Source organism: Sinocyclocheilus rhinocerous, unplaced genomic scaffold (genome assembly GCF_001515625.1).
Source record: "Sinocyclocheilus rhinocerous isolate Xijiao unplaced genomic scaffold, SAMN03320098_v1.1 scaffold553, whole genome shotgun sequence".
Lineage (NCBI taxonomy): Eukaryota > Metazoa > Chordata > Actinopteri > Cypriniformes > Cyprinidae > Sinocyclocheilus > Sinocyclocheilus rhinocerous.
This window is the reverse complement of record NW_015627255.1, coordinates 518,469-542,555: the sequence shown is the minus strand read 5'-3', so window position 1 is coordinate 542,555 and position 24,087 is coordinate 518,469. Positions and strand designations below refer to the sequence as shown.

General features: G+C 37.6%; 2 protein-coding genes across 2 annotated transcripts in view; both read right to left on the bottom strand.

Moving 5' to 3' along the window:
• LOC107726327 (putative sodium-coupled neutral amino acid transporter 8) overlaps positions 1-4,058 on the bottom strand; it is a 6,124-nt gene extending 2,066 nt beyond the window's left edge. Inside the window, exons 1-6 of the mRNA XM_016535877.1 lie at positions 3,824-4,058; positions 3,360-3,558; positions 3,069-3,225; positions 1,661-1,765; positions 1,373-1,430; positions 788-902 (exon numbers count right to left, since the gene is read on the bottom strand). Coding sequence (XP_016391363.1) covers positions 788-902; positions 1,373-1,430; positions 1,661-1,765; positions 3,069-3,225; positions 3,360-3,558; positions 3,824-4,012 — 823 coding nt within the window. The 5' untranslated portion in view covers positions 4,013-4,058. The remainder of the gene's footprint in view (positions 1-787; positions 903-1,372; positions 1,431-1,660; positions 1,766-3,068; positions 3,226-3,359; positions 3,559-3,823) is intronic.
• Positions 4,059-6,744: 2,686 nt separating this feature from the next.
• Positions 6,745-23,109, bottom strand: LOC107726427 (membrane-bound transcription factor site-1 protease-like). Its single transcript, XM_016535990.1, has 20 exons — positions 22,940-23,109; positions 19,556-20,071; positions 17,491-17,748; positions 13,366-13,584; positions 13,157-13,267; positions 12,890-12,999; positions 12,232-12,348; positions 11,973-12,040; positions 11,745-11,864; positions 10,606-10,703; positions 10,310-10,496; positions 9,888-10,032; positions 9,594-9,782; positions 9,229-9,401; positions 8,964-9,079; positions 8,685-8,841; positions 7,835-7,959; positions 7,611-7,688; positions 7,330-7,473; positions 6,745-7,211 (listed from the first exon to the last, which is right to left on the bottom strand). Exons 2-20 carry the CDS (start codon positions 19,773-19,775, stop codon positions 7,000-7,002), a joined length of 2,847 nt encoding a protein of 948 aa, XP_016391476.1. The 5' UTR covers positions 19,776-20,071; positions 22,940-23,109; the 3' UTR covers positions 6,745-6,999.
• Positions 23,110-24,087: the final 978 nt, after the last annotated feature.

The window sequence follows — 24,087 nt, the reverse complement described above, 5'->3', positions numbered from 1 at the left end:
AAAAAAAAAAAAAAAAAGTATAAGCCAAGAGGACTGTGGTCAGAAATATATAAAACCTTTAACCTCAGATCTGGCACAGCAACCAGCTCAGTAAATCATCAGAAATTAGAATCCTCAGAAATATTGTGTGAAATATAACTAGAAGAAGCTTTTAACATTAAGACATTCAAGTCCACTTACAGGGCCAGGGACAACGTGAATACAAAGAGAACTTCTTTTTTCATTAAATTCACTTGAGTGCTCTTGAATTTAGTTACTTTAAAGAGGATTCAAATATGTGTACACACACTATTGTTCAAAATGTAATAAAATAATTTAAAATCTTTCATTTTTTTACTTCATTTTAAAATGTAATTTATTCCTGTGATGCAAAGCTGAATTTTCAGCAGCCATTATTCCATTCTTCAGTGTCACATGATCAGAAACCGTTCTAATATGCTGCTTTGTTGCTCAAGAAAAAAATCTTATTATTATCAATGTTGAAAACAGTTGTGCTGCTTAATATTTTTGTGTAAACGTGATCTTTTTTTCAGGATGCTTTAAATAGTACGTTCAAATGCATTTATTTAAAATAGAATTGTTTAGTGCCACTTTTAATCAATGTGTCCTTACTCAAAAAAAAAATCTTTACAATTTACAAATATATATATATGAACAAATTAAAATGGCTGTTAAAAGTGGTTTGTAAAATTCAGCATTCACAACACAATTTTGTTAATGTACGTGAAGCATGATTCCATATGAAGTTTTGGTACTGAGTTTCGGTAAATAAGCTTTAATTACTGACCAGTGAGAGAGTAGATGATGAGGCAGATGAACATGGATATCACAGAGATGAAGACCCAGTGGGACAACTTCCTGTTCTCCATACTACTGTAGACAGCAATGCAGGCCTCATGGCACTGAAATAGACACAGTATCAGCAGCACAAGCACAATCTCCAGCACGCTTTGCCTACACCGGAAAAAAGCTTTTCCTGTAATAACTAACTTTCTGCACTAGGCCATTTCTCACCGAATCCCCTGCTGCACAGCTCTTTTCATATCTCCATTTCCCTCTTCTCTCCATTCCCGCCTTGTAATCAATCAGCTTCAGGCAGCGGACACAGAGTAATTCAGCGCTCTTCTATTATGCCAGTGGACTTTTATTACATTTCTGACAATCCCCCAGCGTTGACAAATAAAACTCACCTCAAAGATGCACCATTTTTCAAGCTTTGCATCTGACCTGACCTTAAATATTAATGCGAGAGCAAAGGCAATTTTGGCTTCCCCTCATTTGTGGACTGGAGTGATGATATTCAGTGAAACAATTTCTCTTTTTTCCTCAAAGGTGAAATGGCAGCATGTTGAATAAAAGCAAGAAAACTCACCTGAAAGCCAAAGCAAATAGTCGGGATGACGCTGAACATCGAAGCCCACGAGCTTACTCTAAATAATAATAAAAATAATGATAGTTAAGTAGGTGGCTTTACAGATAAAAGTTCCTGTGACCTTTTGCTTTCAGTTGAATGAGCCAATGACATTCTCTCAGCTACATTCTTTCAGCATGACAGTAAGTTTTGTTGAGGCACGGCAAGAGGAAAAGATGGTTCTGAAGATGCTGGGATCTTTTATACAATTTGCGACTAAATTTGAAAGCTGCGTCACTCCACACTCACCCACTGCTGTAAAGAGGCGACAGATTGATCTCATGGATGGGCCTCATGTGGTATTTCACAGTGATGGCTACAGTGAGATACGTGGCAGCAAAAGTTCCTAGAACACTGAGCAAAAATAAGTATCAAAGACTATTGATGAGAAAATAAATGCGGCTGACATAAAACAAATTATCTTGATGATGCGTGGGGAGGAAAGCTTTGCTTATTAGTCAAAGCAGAGAAGAGTCATTTTAAAGCTATTCAAAATGCTGTGCACTGTCACGGCAATTGACCATAAAAGTCCGAATGAAAAACAGAAGCAATAATAGCACTTCATGAAATTCATGAAAGCACAATAACAGTCTTTTTAATTCAGTTACTCGCAACTCTTTCCACCTAAACAGGCTTCCCACAGTCTTCAATCAAATTCCATGCCCTTTCCAAAAAACATTTTGACTAAGACCCAAAAGAATAATTTGTAAACTGTTGCACACAATTCACTAAAAAGAACCAGTTTAGAATCATTCACTCACAAATGGGACATCACTGTGACTTGTGAGTAAACGCCAATGTCTAGCTGATGAAATACATCTTGAGCAGATCATAACTAGAAAAATAATCGCTATAGGAATTACCATTAAAACACAACTGTTAAAACAACCTTCCTGAAAAAAACTGTGCTTTCTGAACAAGGGTTATGTATTATTTATATACTGTTACAGCAATTATGAATATTTTAAATTAGCTTTTATTTTTATATTTTCATTCATTAATATCTTTCAATCAAATTCCATGCCCTTTCCAAAAAACATTTTGACTAAGACCCAAAAGAATAATTTGTAAACTGTTGCACACAATTCACTAAAAAGAACCAGTTTAGAATCATTCACTCACAAATGGGACATCACTGTGACTTGTGAGTAAACGCCAATGTCTAGCTGATGAAATACATCTTGAGCAGATCATAACTAGAAAAATAATCGCTATAGGAATTACCATTAAAACACAACTGTTAAAACAACCTTCCTGAAAAAAACTGTGCTTTCTGAACAAGGGTTATGTATTATTTATATACTGTTACAGCAATTATGAATATTTTAAATTAGCTTTTATTTTTATATTTTCATTCATTCATATATTTTTAATTCATTTTAATTTTTAGTAATTGTGTTGTGCTTTTACAATTTACATTCATTTTTTATTTCTATTTATTTTTTATTTCAGGTTTAGTACTTTCTGTACCTACATTTATTTCAGTTAGTTGCCAAGCAACTTTTCTCATTTTTAAGTTTTTCATGTAATATTTATTTCAATGACCAAAAATGACTTATAGTTTAGTTAACAATAATAACACTGTTCTGAACAATAGACAAGAAAATATGCAAAAAATTAAAAAAAATAAAAACACTGACAGAATACAGTTCCTCACCTGGTATACTTCTGTATGCTGATCTCCTTTGGGACAGAGAGAGGGAAAATGAAGAAGAGACACAGGAGAAACAGGGCAAATCTCTGGTCTGTGTACCAGTAGTATGGCATCTCTGATTCTGGCAAGCCTGTGATTAACTCATATATAGAGACACACACTGGGAGAAATGAATGGAGATGGATCAATGTGAGGATCTAATGGATAATGACTACTTTACAAAGTACACTATATGAGCAATTAGTAATAAAAAAAAAGAGTTCAAAGTCCCATTAACGGCTTTACGTTGCTTACATTTCTGAAGCTGGTCAGCCACTATGACCAGAAAAGCAACAGATATGAAGAAGAGGTTGAAGACATAGCATATCTCACAGAGGTTGCCTATGGCAGGACCGCACACATCTCTGACCACAGCCTGATATGTGTTTTGTCCACTGATTGAAGACGAATAACCCAAGATGACAAGTCCACTGATCAGGAACACAAGAGAAATCTGTTTAAATAAGACAAAATATATAATATCATGAACAGAATTAAAATAAGTGGAAATATGTCATTCAGACTTCGTAGAGTTAACAATATGTATACACTAATCAAATAGTTCTCTCAAAAGATCATTGGACACATTGGATAGATAATTCTTTTAGTGTGCATATAATCGATATGGTAGAAGCAACAGTGATGAAACCAGCTTAACTGAGACATAAAATATTTAAAGAATCAGTGTTTCATTGTAGCAACCGCACAGAGTTACTTGCCATTCCCACAGTGACAGCTAAGTGAATTCCTCCAGCTTTCTCAAACGCCCAGGGAAAGATGAGAAGCCCTGCACCCAGAGCCGACTTCAGCATGATGAAAACCGCTCCTAACGAGCCCAACTTCGCTCCGTTTGTGTCCAGAGAGGGCTTTGTTAAAAAGCTGATGCTTTCTTTAGCCAGCTCCTCCATGTTCGTCCCTGTTTGGATCACTCTCTGAGGGAAATCAAACTTTAGGTCAGGTGAATGAGCGGTGGGAGGTTGGTGTTTCAGGCCAATCAAACTCTCTTGATTCGTCAGTAATTTACTGAAAAGCATTTGGGTTCATGCATTCATTTACAGCGGTACGACAACAATGTTACATAGAGACTTGTGTGAGTTAAATACGATCAGATTAAGCATGTCATTGAGTAATGTTGTTAAATTATTATTATTATTATTTTAATTAAAAATAAAAATACTAAAAATACTTTTTTTCAGCAGGGAACTGTTAAAAAGGATTACAGAGCTGTTCAATTTTCACGCATACATTTTTTGGAATACCCAGTGGCCGGTTGTATAAAGGCTAGTCTTAAGTTGGTCATCTAAATGTTTTCTTTAAGACTGATCATAACTTGTTTAAATCAGTTACATAAAAATGTAGATTGGTCTAACTTGAATCCCCCCCCAAAATCAACATTTAACAGCATGTGTTCCAGGGGTGGGGGTTTGGCACTGGTGCTACAGGCTCACCGTCACTCGTCTGGAGCCCAAAAAAATCAAAAGCAAGGCTGGGAACTTTCCAGAAATGAGGGACAAGTGGAACATGTGACCTCCTTTGTGACAAGATTTGGGAAATCCACTTAAGCACAGATAACTGGTCAGATTTAGTTCCCATGTTCTTCATGTCATTAACCTCTATCAGGTTTCGTCACCTGGAAGGGACTGGTGACATTTTCACAGGCTATTCTTCCCATTAAAAATGGATCAGGAACGAGATTTAGAGAGACTTCCCAGCGCCTATCACTTCTAATAGAATTAGTCGATTTCACACTGGCCTGAAGCAAAAAAAGAGAAGGAAACTACAGGACTGCTTAGCAGACAGTGTTGATCCGATTTAGAATGAAGAACACCAGCATTCAATTACAGGGAGCCTATGGTTGTGTGGGATAGTCTGAAGAATGCTTTTTACCTTGGGAAACTCAATTTGTTATATTTCTTGCACTTTCAGCAGTAACAATGATTTCCAATGCGGATTAAAAAGATAGCCTAATAAATGTTTGCAGATATATTTATCAAAAAAATTCCATAAAAACAGTAATATTGTGAAACAATATGACAATTTAAAAATGTAATTGATTCCTGTGAGGAGTCTGCTGACAAAGCTGAATTTTCAGCAGCCATTACTCCAGTGTCACTTGCCGAATAAAAGTATTTCTTTCTCTTTTTTAAATCTTACTTAGCCCAAACTTTTGAATGATAGTGTACCATGGTTTACTGTACCACAAAAATATTAAGCAGCAAAAACTTTTCAACACTAATAATGAGATATTTAAAGACAATGCATCCCAATTTAGATTTGTTTCCACTGACAGTGCAGTAGTTGAGAATGGCAGCGGTCTCATGTGTACTGACCTAGGAGCAGTCTCATTAAGCGGCTGGGGTTTAGCCCAAGACAGATGAGGACATGCAGGTAGAGGACGAGGCTTAGGGTCACCCAGATGAGCCTCCAGCACTTTGGAGTAACGGTAGAGGTGATTGCCTACCGAAATAATAATAATCATCATCAGATTAAATCTAATTCATAAAAATGAATGAATTCATTAAATGAATTAAAAATGATTAATTAAATTAAAAACAAATTACTTATAATAATTAATTATTAGATAAAGATAATTACAATAAACTGAAAATAATGCATTAATAAATAAAAATATAATATGGTTGTGTGGGATAGTCTGAAGAATGCTTTTTACCTTGGGAAACTCAATTTGTTATATTTCTTGCACTTTCAGCAGTAACAATGATTTCCAATGCGGATTAAAAAGATAGCCTAATAAATGTTTGCAGATATATTTATCAAAAAAATTCCATAAAAACAGTAATATTGTGAAACAATATGACAATTTAAAAATGTAATTGATTCCTGTGAGGAGTCTGCTGACAAAGCTGAATTTTCAGCAGCCATTACTCCAGTGTCACTTGCCGAATAAAAGTATTTCTTTCTCTTTTTTAAATCTTACTTAGCCCAAACTTTTGAATGATAGTGTACCATGGTTTACTGTACCACAAAAATATTAAGCAGCAAAAACTTTTCAACACTAATAATGAGAAATTATTCCCGAGCACCAAAGCAGCATATTAGAATTATTTCTGAAAGATCATGTGACACTAAAGACTAGAGTAATAGCTGCTGAAAATTCAGCTTCACAGGAAGACATTATATTTAAAATAAAGAATGTGCATTTAATTCTAATTTAATTAAAGGTGTTTGTAACCTGTTAGAAAGATATATGACAGCACATATGTTTGTGTGTGGTGTAATGAAGATAAACACAAAAAGATGGACCAAGTCATATATGGCTTTCCTCCGTTGCATAGGCACATATACTTCTGATGGTTTACCTGAATCATCCCTTGGATAAACAAGATAAACACTGTTCTTGTTTTTTCCTCCATTGTAATGTTATATGAAGACTGTCATCTAAGATTTATTACAAAGACAGAGGCAGGTTTTCTTGCTTTATATTGGATAAGATATATTTAAAACACCAACAACAGTGAAATCATGATGGCTATTTACAAAATACGCAAGAACACAAGAGTTGTATAAAAACAGTCTGACTGAATACAAAAATGAGGACAGGTGGAAACAAGTCCAATATGTTAATCAAGGAAACTGAATGGCTGGTTTCGGTTGTCCAATTTGTCAGAAAGCAAGGGTCAATTAATTCATCAATAAATTAAAAAAAGGAACATTCTTCCATTTGGTCACTAAATTGAAAGGCAAGTGTTGAATAAAGACAAGAGAAGGAACACTGATGTCCAAACAAGGCCCTCATCTGGGCGCAGGAGGCTGGTTAATCTCAAGAACGTACATACACAGCCCTTCAGATCTCATTATCATGGGGTTACGGCATCACACACACCGCAGGGAAGACTGTTCCCCATTAGTTTGTCCAGATGTGGTATATAGCGGATCATACGGTGGGGTTTTTGCCTGAGTGTGGGGTTTGTTGTTGCTGTTGTTGAAGGTAAAGCGGTCGTTTCACTCTGGGTTTTCTGCGCTTGGGCTTGCTCTTGGCCTTGGTCAGTTGCACCACAAAGAAGGAAAGAACAACCATGGCACCGAGAAACGCAAACATTGGGATGGTCTGACCCACCTCTTGATTATAGCGGCCGGGCATTATTCCTGAGAAAAACACAGACATGGATTACTGCAATGTATTGGCTGAATTGTAAAAAGCCCTTTTGTGGGTGACATCTGGTTGATTATTTCCTAAACATGCAGCAAAGGGTTCTTTCCTCACCTCCAGGGATATCCCAGGCTCCACTTTCTCCAGGAGACAGAGGTCGAACCTGAGGCCGATATGGCCTCACATTAGGCAAAACAACCTTGTCCATGTCCACTGACAGTAGCTTCTGGTGCTTCCACAGATTGCTGAGAACAAATAAATGTCAATAAACCTTGTCAGATGTAGATATTTAAAGACAATGCATCCCAAGGATTAAGAATACAAGGCAGCCTTCAGCTGGTCTCCATGGATACAGCAGTGATGTGAGGTGTACGATCACAGCAGGTGCCGTGTACCTTGATCCTTTAAGGTCTGAGCGATGACAATCCCATCCTCAGGAAAACGAGCGATGCTGCACCCCGAGGCATAATACACTAAAAGCAAAAGATATGGTATATTATTGAAATCCATTTTTTGTTTTAGGTAAACTTGTCGCCATTAAAACAGTGTACTCAATATCATGCATTTAACAAGAATCTATGATACAGCTATGTTATAGCGAGAAGTTATAGAGTCTTACTGTCATGATCTGCCATTGTGAAGTCCCCCTCATACAGACCATCACTGAAGGCCATACCCCACACTGAGATCAGGTCATTCAAGGCTGGCACGTTAGCGCCCCCTGTGTCCGGCATCCACCATTGCCTGCAAATGTGTAAGGCATGTTTCAAAATTTGCCTTTATTTGATAAACAAATTGAACACTTTACTAAGAGCCCCATTTAAAAAGTATTTGTCACATCCAATAATAGAAACCACACAATTTTAATCCCCCCAAAATAACATTAGTTTTTAATTAGGGCACTTAAATACCCTAATGGGAAGCACGATTTACTTAAATCAGGACAGAAAAACAGAAGATAATTGGAAAATTAGACAAACCCATCGCTGAATAAAAATGTCAGGTGAAATCACAATTAATCAAGTAATTAGCAAGGCAGTCTTGACACAAATTACTGTCTATTGAAACGCTAACTTTCTGTGCAGTAGCATTAGTTAAGTTTTCTGCCATATACTGTGGTGTCCAAACAGTTTCAGAACAACTGAAATATGAGGGTTTTTTTTACATTTAAACCTAAAGAATTAGTAAAAGGTTTCAGGATTAAAGCAATAAGTAAAAATATTAAAGAAATATTTCCCATGACCTAAATACATAATTATTAACATAATAAATTTTGTGTTAACATTTGTTTGTTTTTAACATTTTTTTCTTTAAACATAAAAAAAATATTTTTACTAATGGCCTTGGACTATTGGACCCCACTGAACATTTACCCAGAATTACATGCAGTACAGTGGACTGATAAATCATCTTTTAAAGATAGAGACAGTGACACAAAAGATTACGGTATGCCTTGATGTTCTCAGTACCTGGTGTTCTCATCATAGAACTTGACTTTTCTCATGACTGATGTGTTGTACCAGTCACTGAAGATGATGAGAGACAGGCCGTTATCTATGTCCCTCCTCAACTTGGTGATTTCCTCTGGAAAATACTCTTCCTCACTGTCTACCATCAGCAAGGTCCCTATAAACATGCATGCAGAGACAGATGACAGCTGATTTCCATCACTACTTACACCACAAAACCAATTCATCTTCAAGACAGAATCCTTTATACAGAAAATACTCCACTAGATGAACACCTACCATACTGACTGGCATCAAAGCATGTGATTGGTGCACCCAAGACCTCGACAAAGTAGCCCATGCTGCGAAGGTGCTGATACATGTCTCTAAAGTTAGTGTGAATATGATCACCATTCCTTCAAAACAAGAAAACAAGAAAAATTGGGGTAAAAAGGTTTCTAGAAACAAGCTATGAAATGCTGCCCTCTACAGATTCTTTTTCACAGTGCAATGCATTTTCTAACAACTGATTGAATGTGGATTATTTTTGGTGGTCGAGGCTCACCAGTCAAGTGGATCGTTCTTCATGCGCAGGTTGTCTCGGGGGAAGTAGCCAGGCGGGTAGCGTAGGTTGTGGTACTGATCCCACAGAATCCTCTTACTACGTGGCGGAGTAGGGACAATCTTTACCTTCACTGGTAACTTAACAGTAGAGGTCATCTCACCACCTATTGCTGACTGGATACAAACACACGAAAAACAGACCACAGCAGGTCATGATCTCAAATTACACTACTACAGTCTGAAAGAAGTGTGGTCATAAACCAATAAAATGAACTTATGATTTAAGGAGAAGAGCACTTTCAAATACAAATTAAAATAGCAAATTATCACCTTACTGGAGATTTCAGGGACAGTACTGTTACTCACATCATTCTCTGCTGGTGAGGCCACTGTAACCATGACATGACCCTGAGCGACGCCTTCCCACGATGCAGCTTTCTTGGCCACAGATATGGAAACAGCCAGGTATCCGGCCCAGGGCCAGAGTACAGGCGAGTAAGACACCGCCACATCCACATAATCCCCATTCTGAGGAAGGTAGGGCTGCCAGATGGGCTGCGGATATAAAACATAACCGAGCTTAATCAAATGCACCATGAATGTTTGAAATTACAATTTAACATAAAAAGTTTACATTGCGGTCTATTTATTACTGCCTACCTTGTCCACAATCCTTCCCGTTACACCCATACCATTAAGAATGGTCACGTTGACAATCGTCGGCATGCCACCGTAGTAAATAGGCTGAGAGCAGTAGGGCCACATGTACGGGCACTCAGTCAGATCTATGTAGCTCGGACTCAAGCTAAAGAATAAAAAAAATTAAAAAAAACACCATTAGAAATTCATTAGAGGACGATGACCTCACTGAGAGCCAGTGCAAGATAATGAACCGGGTCAAATCTACTCTTTAATCAGGCTGGAACATAATTAAATCTTAATGAGTGTGCGACAGAGATGCCTGGCTACATTTTAAATGAACCAATTCAGCATACATGAATAAGATAATGTGAGCATGCTACGCGAGCAGAATGCTAGTCAAAGAGCAGAACACTATATTTGTGCGGATGCCAGAGACATGCCTGGCTTGTGGCTTGTAGCTGTTAAGGATCTGGTAGGCTCTGAGTAAATCGAGTTTGCCATGGCCCTGCTCAAACATGTTGACGCCTGGCAGCCTGCGTGCTGAGGCGATCAGGGCCTGCTTCATACTGGCCGGGTTCACCAGCTCTCTGTTCAACACAGTGCTGGAAAGACAAAACACCAACATGGCTCAGTTAAATGGATGTGGGTTGATGGGATATCATTTCAGTGCAACCCTGTGGGTTGAGGACTGGAAAACAGACTTAAAAGAAACGCTGGCACATAGTGACTCAGAGGCCATGCTCAAACATGTTGACGCCTGGCAGCCTGCGTGCTGAGGCGATCAGGGCCTGCTTCATACTGGCCGGGTTCACCAGCTCTCTGTTCAACACAGTGCTGGAAAGACAAAAGACCAACATGGCTCAGTTAAATGGATGTGGGTTGATGGGATATCATTTCAGCAACCCTGTGGGTTGAGGACTGGAAAACAGACTTAAAAGAAACACTGGCACATAGTGACTCAGAGGCCATAAAGCAAAGAGGCAGATGGGGTCAAGTACCTATGAGAGACTAATACAAATGAGAGCAATATAAATGAAAAAGATAGAAAGGAAGAGAACTGAAGGAGGTGAAATGAAAACAGTATAAAGTGGAAACACTGGCAAATTAGGTTAGTCCATCACAGTCTGGGAGGACGGACTACATCAAATATATAGCAAAAGCTAAGATAGTAAAAGAGAAACTGTGCCATTCAATTCCCTGTGGAAAATAAGATTGATTCTGTCAATTCATTTGTTTCTTGTATTTCTTTTCTTTTTTTTTTTGAAAGAATTTAGTAATTTTATTCAGCAAGGAAGCATTAAATTGATTTTTTTTTTTTTTAAAGGTGAGAATAAAGACATTCACACGGTTACAAATAGTTTATATTTCTAATAAATGCTGTTCTTTTGGACTTTCTATTCATCAAAGAATCATGAAAAATGTATCACTTTTCACAAAAATATTAAGATTATAATAAGTAAAACAAATGTTTCATAAATACTAAATAAATTCTGAAAGATCTTAAGAGTAGAGTAATTTTAATTTTTTTTTTTTTTTTTTTTGCAATATCACCCAGTTCTTTAACTGGGAAATCCATTTTCATTTATCTTATCTCAAGGACATTCATTTATTTGCAACTTTATTGAAAATCTACAAAGCTGTAATTCTTTGAACAACTTCAAAGGTGCAATAGAGGGTTTTTACTAAGTCTTTTGAAGTGCATGTACATCTCTTCAATTTATTCTCCTTCCTGAAGCGGGGGAGGCCAGGTATCTCCAACTCTGTGTAGCAGGAGTTGTCTGTCTGCCCTTTTTAGGTCAGATCAAAATGCACAAACATGTTCTAACTGGCCTCTTTAGGCAGCTGCACAGGAAAAATTCAGTAATGTGATGTCACCAAAAGACAGAACGCACCCATGTTGTCATGCCCCGGGATGAGAACCTGGCAATGTTGTCCTCAAAATCAATCCCTCCAACACCAATTACATCCATCTGATCTGCTGGATTGTTCAGAGTTCTGGAAGACACAAATAAAAATTTTTTTTTAAAAATCAGTATCAATAGATATGTTGGGAATATTGGCCAAATCTAATATAATTTGTCCTTGAAAAACTACTTTTCTTACCCATAGAGTGGGCCATCATTGCCAATAGCAGATACCATAATCACCTTGTTGGCTGTGAGCTCCCAAACCTTGTTAAACAAGAGTTTTTATTAGAGCACTACATTTCAGAGAGCATAAACATTGATGTACAGTGTATTTTTACACTGCACCTTTATTAAAATTTGTTGGCCCTTATCAAAATTGAGATGTTTCTCATTTTTAGTTTCTTTGGACAAAAGCACCTGCAGAATGAATAAATGTCAATTTAATTTGTCCATACCTTATCAACAAAAGGATGGTCCATAAAGTCTGGTCCCCCTATACTGAGATTTAAGACATCTATCTTCTTCAGGATGGCATAGTTAAAGGCATCTAAGAACCAGGAGGTGTAGGACACCTAAGAAGAAGAAGAAAAAAAAGAAAAGAAAAAAGAAGAACATATGCGTATGTGGAGATGTGTAAAAATCAGCCTGAATTATTATGTAATAATATACAAAAACTGAAAACCGATGCCAGTTAAAGAACGGAGCAGTATAAACAAAAATACTATGGAAGTTGATGGGGACCAGAAATTCTTTGGTTTACCACATTCTTCAAAAGAGCTTCTTTTGTGTTCAGCAGAAAAAAGAAATTCATACATGTTTGGAACAATTTGAGGATGAGTAAATAACAGATTTTTCATTTGGGTGAACTATCCCTTTCTTCAGAAATCAATCTAACATGCTGATTTGGTGCTCAAGAAACATTTCTTATTATCAATGTTGAAAACGGTAGCGCTGCTTAATACTTTTTGTGAAAACTGCGTTACATTTTTTAAAACATTAATTTACACGCTTATCCAGCAAGGATGCATTAAATTGATTGAAAGTGACAGTAAAGACATTTTTAATCCTGAAAAGCGGTTGTATAGGATCATGGATTTGAGTGTTGTGTGCTACCTGGTTATTAGTAAAAACTCTGAAGATATGAAGCTCAGAATCAGGAGCGAATCCCTGGCACTCTCTCATGCTGGCAATAACCCCAGCAACAAAGGTACCATGACCCAACCCTGAAGAAAGAATGCGAGACAGAGGAAGATAAAAGCATGATTAATGCTTGTAATCTGAACAATTCATCTGGGTTGATTCAGTCAACTTCACTCAGAGCGCAATAATGATTAATTAAATGCGTTTAAACTTGTATCATGACATTGTTTCATGTCTAACCATCATCCAGTGTTTTCTCATTGGTCCAGTTGGTTCTTTCTTTAACATTCTTAAAGTGAGGGTGCTTCTCACTCAGCCCAGTGTCAAATACCGCTACCTTCACCCCAGAGCCTGCATATGAACACAAACAGGAACACAAGCTTCATCGCAAACCTGATCTCCAAAAGGAGTTGAACATTAATTACAACATCCCATTATTTAACACATACCAGTGTGTCCCATCTGCCAGAGCACATCTGCTTGCAGTATCTGAGCGACATGTCTGGGGATGGCCCGTAGGAGACGGCGACTGGAGTGTCTTCCTGTAGCATGCCAGAATCCAGAGCCCAGAGAGAGACTGGTTCTCCTGAGCGGCCTTGATGACTGCCACGACTGCCACTTCTGCACCCAGCGTGTGTCATTGCACGGGGACGCCCCATCAGTGCCCGCTGAAAGAGAAAAGGAATGAGAAATTATTTATCAAATGGGATGAAATATAAATTGTAATTTTATTTGTGCCATGAATATACTGTGTTATAAACAGCATAAAATAACCTCTATTGGCTGACACACTTCTGCCAACTCATGCTGTATTGTCACCAGGCCCTAAGGAGGAGGATTATTAAAAATGCTCACTTCAAATAATGTCTTTCAATTTTTTTGAACTATCATGTAATTTATCACTCTTTCAAGCCATGTTCCCCATTTAATCTGCATTTATATTCACTTTATAAGGGCACATTTATTTCTCATAACTCAAGAGCACTTTTCTCTGTAGACACCATCGCCCCAGAACTTAGAATACAAATAAACCCCATTATCATGAATATTTTAAGCCACAAAATAAATCAAAGTTCAACAACATGGATTTTAATAATTCAACTATGTACCTGCCCTGGTAATATAATATAATATTGTAGTATAATAATATTGATTCTACAACTATAATATCTAATTTATAAACACTTTTGCTGGAAAAAGATGGTATAGAATAACCCATTCTAACTGTTTCTAAGACTTTCTAGATAATTATAACGTGGCAACATATTTAAATCAACTGAATTCAACAACACTGGCTCAAAAGTAACAATAATGTAAAACTGATTTTTAAAAAAAAGGCAGTAAATATTGACAAAACGTGCACAGTATCAGATTCTGTCCATTTGTCTAACACAAACCTAACCACATGGTATCAACATCTACACCTTCATTTGCATTTTTATTGGCTCTTTGAATAAATTCTGGCGAGATCAGAGACGGGTAGCCTGTGCTTTCAGGAATATTTACAAGTTTTTTCAAACAGAGCAGAGCGATAATAACGGTGATCAAACGTTTATACGTACACGTTTACATAGAAAAGCTGAAGAGTGAAGAGTAAAAAAAAACAACTCTCGTAAAACGCAGGTGCAGCACTTGGAAAGGAATCGTAGGCGTTTAAGCGAGCAAACCACTTTGACCAGCTCTGACAGTCTTCCTCTCTAGCTGATTACTGCTCATTAATTCCCCCTAAAGCTATACAGACGAGACTAGTGCATATACTGTAATTATATTACATTTCAAGCCCCCACTCGTGCTCTTGTAGAGCTGACCCCGACATCATTTAAATGATAATTACTTGCATATATGCTCTCAAACTGTGACATGGGGTTATTCTTAGAGGCACTTTGGTTTCAGTAATAAGAACAAAAATACATCATTAGCTGCTATTAGTTGGCTCTCTTTCTCCAAGCTGTGCTATGTGTATAGACTGTGGATGAAGAGTGAGATAGCCTAGCGTGTGTGGGTGCAGACTGGTGGAGCCAGACTGATAAGCAGTTCTTTGAGAATTATTCCAGAGTGGTGCTGTCTGCAAAAATATATTTTAGCTACATTATGAGAATGTGAAAGGCATGTGATGGGAGAGAAAAACTGAGCACCAAAAAAAATCTGAAACTTTATTGGGTTCTCTTCGATGACCAAACCCAGTGATGTCCAATTCAAGAATGGACTTATTCAATAGATATGGCTCTTTTTAATTAATCAAAAGAACCAACTGGAGAATCAAACAGCATTGAACACAAGACTCATTGACTCAATCAATCGGACAACTTTCTGATGGAAAAGCTGAATTTTTAGGACCCATTACTCCAGTCTTCCAAGTGACATGATCCTTCAGAAAGCATTCAGATAGGCTGATTTAGTGCTCAAGAAACATTTATTATTATTCAACAGCTTTTTTTTAGTCAACAAATTTTCAGGATTCTTTGATGAATAGAAAGTTCAAAAGAGCAGCATATATTTGAAACCGATATAAAAGTCTTTATGGGCACTTGTGATCAATTTTAAAGTAATAAAATTCTGACACCAAACTTTTGAATGGCATTTTACAGTACAAAATGAATAGTTGGAATTCACAATGTTTTTTGGGTTGATGCCAAAAATCTTGCAGTAAACATCAGATGAGCATTATATAAAAGCCGTGTAGCTTGTTTAGGGTGCTGGTAAAGGAAGATGTGAATAGAGAGGAAGTCATTCTATTATTATACAGGAGCAGTGCTAGTAAACACCAATCACTCTCCCAGAGTCTCAACACTGACAGCAGATTTGCATGGAGGTGCAATTTCTTTTTTATTCTAGTGATGGAAAACTCTGTGTGCAAAGACAGAACATTCTTTCACCTCAAACACTTCTGAAAGCCATTTCCCTCACCCCATGCAGTAAATAAACACTTCCTATTCGGTTCACCCCCTGCTGATGACTTTCCTCCCTGCAGTCACCCCAAAGAGAGCTGGGGAGGAACAATTTGCACGTAACCTGTGTGACCTGTGCAGTGATGATGTAAGTGACGTTATTTATTTTAATGTTTTGTTAGTGTAGCCCAACCTTTTTTACACCACATACCGGTTACGTTTGGAAAATATTCTCGCGGACTGGCTGGACGGGGGGTATATGCATGTATGTATGTATGTATGTATGTATATATATATATACATAAGACTATTATATAGTATTATAATAGCATTATATAGTGGTTCAACGCATTATATTGTGGTTTGAGTCACATTATATTGCGGTTTGAGTCACAGATCGGACAATTTTTTCGGATAAGCAAGAAAAAAAATATTTAAAGCACAGAGAATGACAATGCCGTGAAGGGTTTTTGACATAGGCTCATTTTATGTGTATGTATACGCAACTTGGTATTTCCACGCTGTCTGAAACACGTCTCTTGTGCGCGCTTTGATTTTGTGCGAGAACAGCGTGTGAGTAACGAATTTCGTTTCTTCTTGTGGTTTAAAATTGCTTGTACGTGTAAATTGGCAAATTAATCTGCGAATCACGTGCGTGCTGAATGGTAGGGTCTCATCCGTACGCATTACGGATCAACTGCGATCCGTTTAACTCCTAATATGTGACAGATCAGAGCAATCTTTCATTTACTTATTTAACATGAAATTGTCAAATTGCTGCTCCATATCAATCGCATTCAAGGAAAATACAGAATAATTAGAACAATCATTAACATAAATAAATAACAGAGTGTCATATACACATTTTTCCCCAGAACGTTCTTGCGGCCCGGTAGTGGGTCGCGACCCGGTGGTTGGGGACCTCTGGTCTAGCCCACGAGACGCGCCGCTGGTGCGTTATTCATTCAAAATATTAGAGAAATATAGAAGCTCAATGCGGAGAAGATCTTGAATGGGTTAAAACTGAAACCAAGCCATTCACACAAAACGCATATTCAGCACATTTTTTTTTAGACGGACAAATATGACTGCTACACTCGCATCTCACAGAAGAGATGTATAGAAAGCCAAACAAAGTTAAAACAGTTTAAACTTTTAGAAAATACGTCACGAATTTGTGGAGGTTTATTCCTTTTCACTGCATCTCATATGTTTTTAAATGCAGTCTGTGTGAATGGCGCTTCGGCTCTTTGGATTAAGCAATGCATAAATAAATGATGCTGTTTTGTTCATAATTATGCAATTTACGAAATTATTAGATTTTTATGAGTTAATTTAGACGTAATGCACGTTTTTATGGAGTTACTTCCTTGCGTTGACAATTTCAATGCACTGCGTTATTTTGCTCATTGCACCCTCCTGTGGCCTCGGGAGACAATTAGACCTATACAATAAAGACCCATTTAATCTGCATATAAAACATTAGAAATTAGATATTTGTTTAATTTTTATTGTGTTAAAAACATTATATAGTTGATAAATTTTTTAGCTATATCGCCCAGCCCTAATGCCATGTACTAAGAATACTATGTTTTAGTACATTTCCAGTAAGGCATAGTACAGAATGATAACAGTATTATGCTCATGATCTCAATGTCAGTGTTATGGCAGTAGAGTATTACTTACAGTCAGTCAGTTTGAGGCTGCGGAGGACCATGCGCTGGGGCGTCACTCGTTTGATGTAGGGGTGGTCCTGAAGGGTGAGCAGGCTGCTGCGGGCATCCTGACGGATCTCCACCACCTCAAAGTCACTGGGGTAATCGCTGGCAGGATTGTCCCGCCGTACGATGCGCCAGTTCACTGCATCCACATCTCGCAGGGCGCTGCTGATGAAATCACTGCGTGCTTTGGCTGTGAAGTATCCATTAAATGCAACAATGTACTCTAGAAAAGACAAAGAAAGAGACCAGAAGATATTACAAAATCTCACAGGACAACTGCACTTGTATTTACTGAGGAATGCAACTTTAGCAAGGTGTAACATTCACTTGGGCATTGGGCCCAAATAGAGACAGAACGAGACGTCAAGACATCATTCAAATGGATTCAATCTTGCATTAACAACTACAATAGAGCCTTTAACAGAAATAACGTCTGCTGATTGAAACTTTAGGACAGGGTGGGAATAGAGGAACACCCAGTCTTTCTTTGCTCAACAAACCTGAACAGAATGCCTTAAAATATGGCCGTCGTCCAGAGTGCTTGACGCAACTTATAATAAAGCCAAAAGTGCATGGGGGAATGCAATGCAGAATACATTAAGAGTTTAGTGGCTTTGGGGACAGCAGAGAGAAACAAATGCTAATAATAAAAAATACAATTAAAGTCGGTATGAAACAAATTCATCTAGGCCTATTTTCTAAAATGCATGTGAACAATTCATCCATGCACATTTCATTTTTTTAAATGACCGTAATTGTCAATCAAAAGGTCATATCAAAAACACTTCCTACATCTATTGTTGTTGACGTTTAAAGTTGCATGTCTAATCTACCGTATTTCGTAGATGGGCTACCTGTAATTCAGATAATTCAGATGGGCTACCTGTTTTTTTTTTAATGGTATATCAAAAAGTTTATATATTTTTAAATGTGTGGGGGGGGGGGGGGGGTCGTCTTATATTCGGGCCAATACGGTATTAAGCACATTAATCTATCATTTGGTAGAAGCTAATTCATGTAGGCAGATGTCAACATGAATGGGACCCATGCAATCATCCTCGAACCATGAACAAAACTCTGCAAGGCAAAGAAAAAAACAACCCAGGCACAACCCAATTGAACTGGTTCACTTGCAACAAAGTGTTTTGTGCGAAAACTAAACAAATAAAATATGTATTATGAACCACTTAATGTACAACAAAATATGTCCTGAAGGAAAACCAGAATGAAGATTGAAATACATGCAGTCAGATTAGCAGACAATGCGCTTTGTTCAAAATTGAATTTACAAGAAACATCATACTGAACAATTAAATTATTGGCACATAAAATCTCCTTGCCAATCCCACAATTCATAGCTGAGGGTGAGGGAAGTGGGAATTAATTAAACATTAGAAGACGGCACAAAGGTCGCAATCATAGAGCAGCAATCAGGCCACTATAAATAACACGTTATGTTCTGGTCTTGTATACTCACATCCACACCACACCCAAACTAGTGAAATGTGCGCCCTGTGAAAACAACGCTGGACTCAGATTAAGTCTTAGGAATGTATTGCCAACAGTCTGGGCCAGCCGCCAGCAAACACACTCAAACACAGAGCATAGGGCACAATCCAGCCAATGAATGAACAGAGAGCTGCAGCACAGTGGAGTACATTACACCAGCACTGTTTGACCTGAAGAGCTCACGTTTTGTCCTGCCCTAAATTACAACGGGAAGGGCAACAGCTGCTTTAAATCCATAAATGGGTTGACAGCTGATTTTCAGTGCAATAAAATGTTATCATCAACACTAAAAAGTAAATTACAATGACAATTAAATTATTAATTACATTTACAATTAAAAGACATACTAAAACACAATGTATGAACATGTTGTAGTCAACGAGGAATTCAGTGTTCTCCTGGCGGTCAACAACCTTAAACAAACCTTAGACAACTGGCTAACTAATAAGCAAAATTAATCCTACTTTTGTTACAAACACAGTAAGATAACATTATTAACTTACAACAATGACATTACTTACCATGCTTGACCACTTTGGTAGAAAAGTCCAGTTTTAGTGTGAGCTGCGAGCAGTTTGGGCTCAAGAGTGCATCAGCATTTAGAGGAGAAGGAAAGGGCGTTGAGAACGGTCCACTGTCTTCCTCTGTGCCCACCAGAGGCAATCGACCCCCTAAAAAGGCCACAAGCAAGCACAGCCGTACGATCATGGTCCCTGCAGTCCGTTTCTGGTCATTGCCCATCTAAAGATACACGTGTCCTCAAAGGTAACAAACGTGAATGTGTATTTGCAGTTTTTAAATAGTTTAAGTCCAGAATGCAGAGAAGCCTGAATAACACATGGCTTGAGTTTTCATTTCTTTCTGCGTTTTCTCTCCATTGTGTGTCTGTGGTCCAGTGGAGGTGATCAGTGTGGCAGCCTGAGGAGGAGGAGGGGGGCCATCTTCACAAAAAGAGTAAAACAGTCTACTGTAGATCAGGAGGGGTGTTCATCTGGTGATGGGCTTCCTCACAATGACCAATGGGTTTTTTATGCTTTCTGCAGACAGATAAGAGACAACACAATAGTTATATTTAGCTAGTTGCTTAAAAAAACATCAAATGACACTTTTACTCAGCAAGGATGTTTTAAAATTTATCAAAAGTAACAGTAAAGTCATCAATCATGTTTTTTTTTACTTTTTACTCAAAGAATCATTCATTTCTCAGTTTCACAAAAATATTAAGCAGAACAAATGTTTTGAACATTGATACTAATAAGATATGTGCAGCAAATCAACATATTAGATTGTGACACTGAAGACTGGAGTACTGACTGCTGAAAATTCAGCTTTGCTACAGGAATAAATTACATTTTAAAATATATTCAAAGAGAAGACAGTTATGTAAAATGGTAATAATATTTCACAATATTACTGTTTTTACTGTATGGTCGATCAAATAAATGCAATGTTGGGGAGCATAATAGACTTTCAAAAACATTAAAAGACCTTACCGACCCCAAAATTTTGAACAACTTGACTTTTTTGGATTAATAAAAAACTTTTTTGGCTGATCATGTGACTTTGTACAGACATTCAGATCTTCTTCCACTGAAGCTCAAGATGCTCTTTGGCTCATCTCAAACTATGCTGGAGAACATGATCATCAGGTTTTACACAAACTTGTGGAGTTCATGCAGGTCAAGCACTGCCGTCATTAAAGACATCTAGAATGATGCTCATAATTAGGGCTGCACGATTAATCGAATGCGATTGTCATGCGCATAGCAGTTTAATCTTCTGTTTATTCAGCTGCAGCGATAGGCATTTTCTGGGTTTCTTCTGCGAAGCGTATTTAGAGTTTCAGCGCGAGAGCGCCCTCTGGCCTTTGGATGGAGATTTACTGCTGATCACAGAACCATGCTTCACTGAAAGATACGCATGACAATCGCAGCTTCTGTCGAATCGCAATCTCGATTCCATTTCGATTTATCGTGCAGCCACGAGCTCATAATCCACCCCAAAGTGTTAGCCTCAGGACAACGTGAGAGACATTTGCTTGAAAACATGGTCCCCCCACCCACAGGCACACATCCAGAGGCTTAATTTCCCACTAACTCCGGGCTGTGAACGCCTGTCCTGTAAGAGGTGAGCTTAACTGTTATGGAACTCAATTTTACATCCTAGAGTAAGACACCATATATGCACACCATATGGTTCTTTACTACACACCAGACCATCCTTGCTAGTCACAAATACACGCAGAATGGGTGCAAGGTTGTAAAATGACTGTAAAGACATAAGTACTGACTTGTCAACATGAGAAGAAAAAAAAGGTGCCATGAAACAGAAGTGTGATAGTCCTTCTTGAACAAGAAAAACAGAAATGTAGAGCAAGACTTCATTTTGTGTATTGTAAATTTATTGAATCGTTGTCGTTTGCTACTGGTGCAGCATCTCATGTGAGAGACAGGTTGTGCGGACAGACTTCTATCGGATGATGTATGCAAAATTTCTCCAATCATTTAATTTGTTTAAACACAGTTTCTGTGAGTTCAAGTCCATCTGCTTCCATTTTTTAGTGTAACGGCCACATCTCACACTCTATGACTACTTCCGGTCGCTACATCCGTTTCATCACAACTTTAAAGGTGGCCAGTGCAAAAAAAAGTAAACAGGATGTGAATGTGATATTCACAAAATCAGTGTTTACTTTGATTCGGTTTGTAGAAAAACAATCTAGGATGTTAGTGTAACAGGCTTAAGTAATAATTCATCCTTAAATTCTATCATCATTTACTTACCACGTTTGACTCATTTTCTTCTGTGGTTTTAGGCAGAATGAAGCTGTTATTCTGTCAAACATGTACTTTTGGTGAGTAAATGACAATTTTTATTTTGGGTGAATCATCCCTTTAAAAAAATCTAAAGCAAGCTAAAGACCTTTAAAAAAAAATTTTTTTTTACACCTTTTTTTTTAATCGAGCAAAGGAACAGTAGTCACTTAATCCAGTTTGTAGAAAAACAATCTAGGATGTTAGTGTAACAGGCTTAAGTAATAATTCATCCTTAAATTCTATCATCATTTACTTACCACGTTTGACTCATTTTCTTCTGTGGTTTTAGGCAGAATGAAGCTGTTATTCTGTCAAACATGTACTTTTGGTGAGTAAATGACAATTTTTATTTTGGGTGAATCATCCCTTTAAAAAAATCTAAAGCAAGCTAAAGACCTTTAAAAAAAATTTTTTTTTTTTTAATTTACCTTTTTTTTTAATCGAGCAAAGGAACAGTAGTCACTTAATCCAGACAGTGGGCTAATTAATTTCAGCAGCAGGCCTGCGAAAGCCCTTGTTTTCTTAGCCAAAAGCACTAGTGATTTAACAAAATACAGAAACAATGTCATAACTAAATAGTAACTAAAGATCTTCTGATAATGTTCTTTTATAAAAATCAGCATTTGAACATCATTTGGAACAAAGCCTTTACATCGACACTGACAACATTGTGTACTGGATGCAGTGTTCAATTTAGAAGTAAAGATTAAGAACGAACTTAAGGAGCCAATATTTAGATGGACTGTTTTGGTGCGTTACCGATCACAACGCTTTGTCTGATGGACAGATCTGAAATTATTTAAGGTCTTACTTTTAACAATACATTGCACACAGGCTAATGACAATAACTCTAGCAGTCTTGCTAGCTACACCATCAACCAAACAATCAATTTACGTTGCGCAAAGCAGTTTGCCAGAATAGCTCGTTATTTACGATCCCCTCACGTTAAAAAAGCTTCAAAGTTTGTTTTTATCGCTAAAACAGACAAACATGTGGTCTCGCCACCTTCCAGCTACAAGCTAACAGCTAGCTGAACAAAGCATGAGCATAAGAGTTCCACATAACCAACAACCCCATATTATACTTACAGTCTGCGGAATGTGCAACAATGGTGCAGGAAATTATTAACTCCCGGAATATGTCGTCTGAAATATTTCGTATCTTGGCTTTAGCGCATATTAGAACTATGCACAAGCTAATGGCGTAAACTGTAAGACTGTAACGTGAGAAACTGGTATTAAACACAACAACCAGTAGCCAATTATCAAGCGCTGCGTCACGTCTCGACTCGGGAGGGATAAGCGTTCAGCCAATAGAAAACGTTTATGCTTCCATTTGATTGGTTATTGCGATAAATATAATAAGTGGCTTCAGAAGCATGCGTGTTAAAGGTGCAAGCAGTGATTTTTCCCTAACTGAAGAAGTTGAACAGTAAAATATCTTTAATCATATACGTTAGCGTGAGTTGAAGAATCCGGTCATAGCTCAATAAGTAGCCTAATAAAAGCAGGTTTATCTTACATGGAGCGGGTCGCCTCATGGACTGCCATGCAGGTTCAGATTGTATGACAAGCAGAATACAGTTTAGGCGAGCCATAAGTAGTTCAGCCAGTTCTTAGCCGGTTTAGGATGATTTCACTGGTCTAATCTGGGGCCGGCTGTATAAACTGTTTAGACTAGTCTTAAAAAGTTAGCCATTTAATTTGTTTTCTTCTAGACTGGTCATAACTGTTTAAAGTCAGTTACAAAAACTTAGATTGGCCCAATTTTCATCAGAAAAGTGAGACTGATTATCTCTTGGCTAATTGCTAGTTGGTCAAACTAGTTCTTAAAACACAGTCTTAACATAGTGGCTATGTTTATGCAACCGGCCCCTGGTGTTTATCAGGTCCATCTGTTAAGTCAATAATTGTTTTCCCAGGTTGGCCAGACTGAAGTTACACTACTCTATTTGGTCACCCAGTCTGGCTTTGCTGGCAGTCCAACAATAGTCTATGTACGAAGTAGTACATTTGTTGTCAAGAGTCAAGACTCTCCCCATATTTTCATAATCTTATTCATAACCAGCCAGCTAAACAACATTTTACACATCTACACTTGTATTTAATTTGTGGGGTACAGCGAAAAGAACACAACTTTTTGTTTTTATGAAAAATGATAATGAGGAACAAATAGCAAGGATACATTATGGATCAATTTAGAATGTTTCCAGATTATAACTACAATTCCTTTGAAA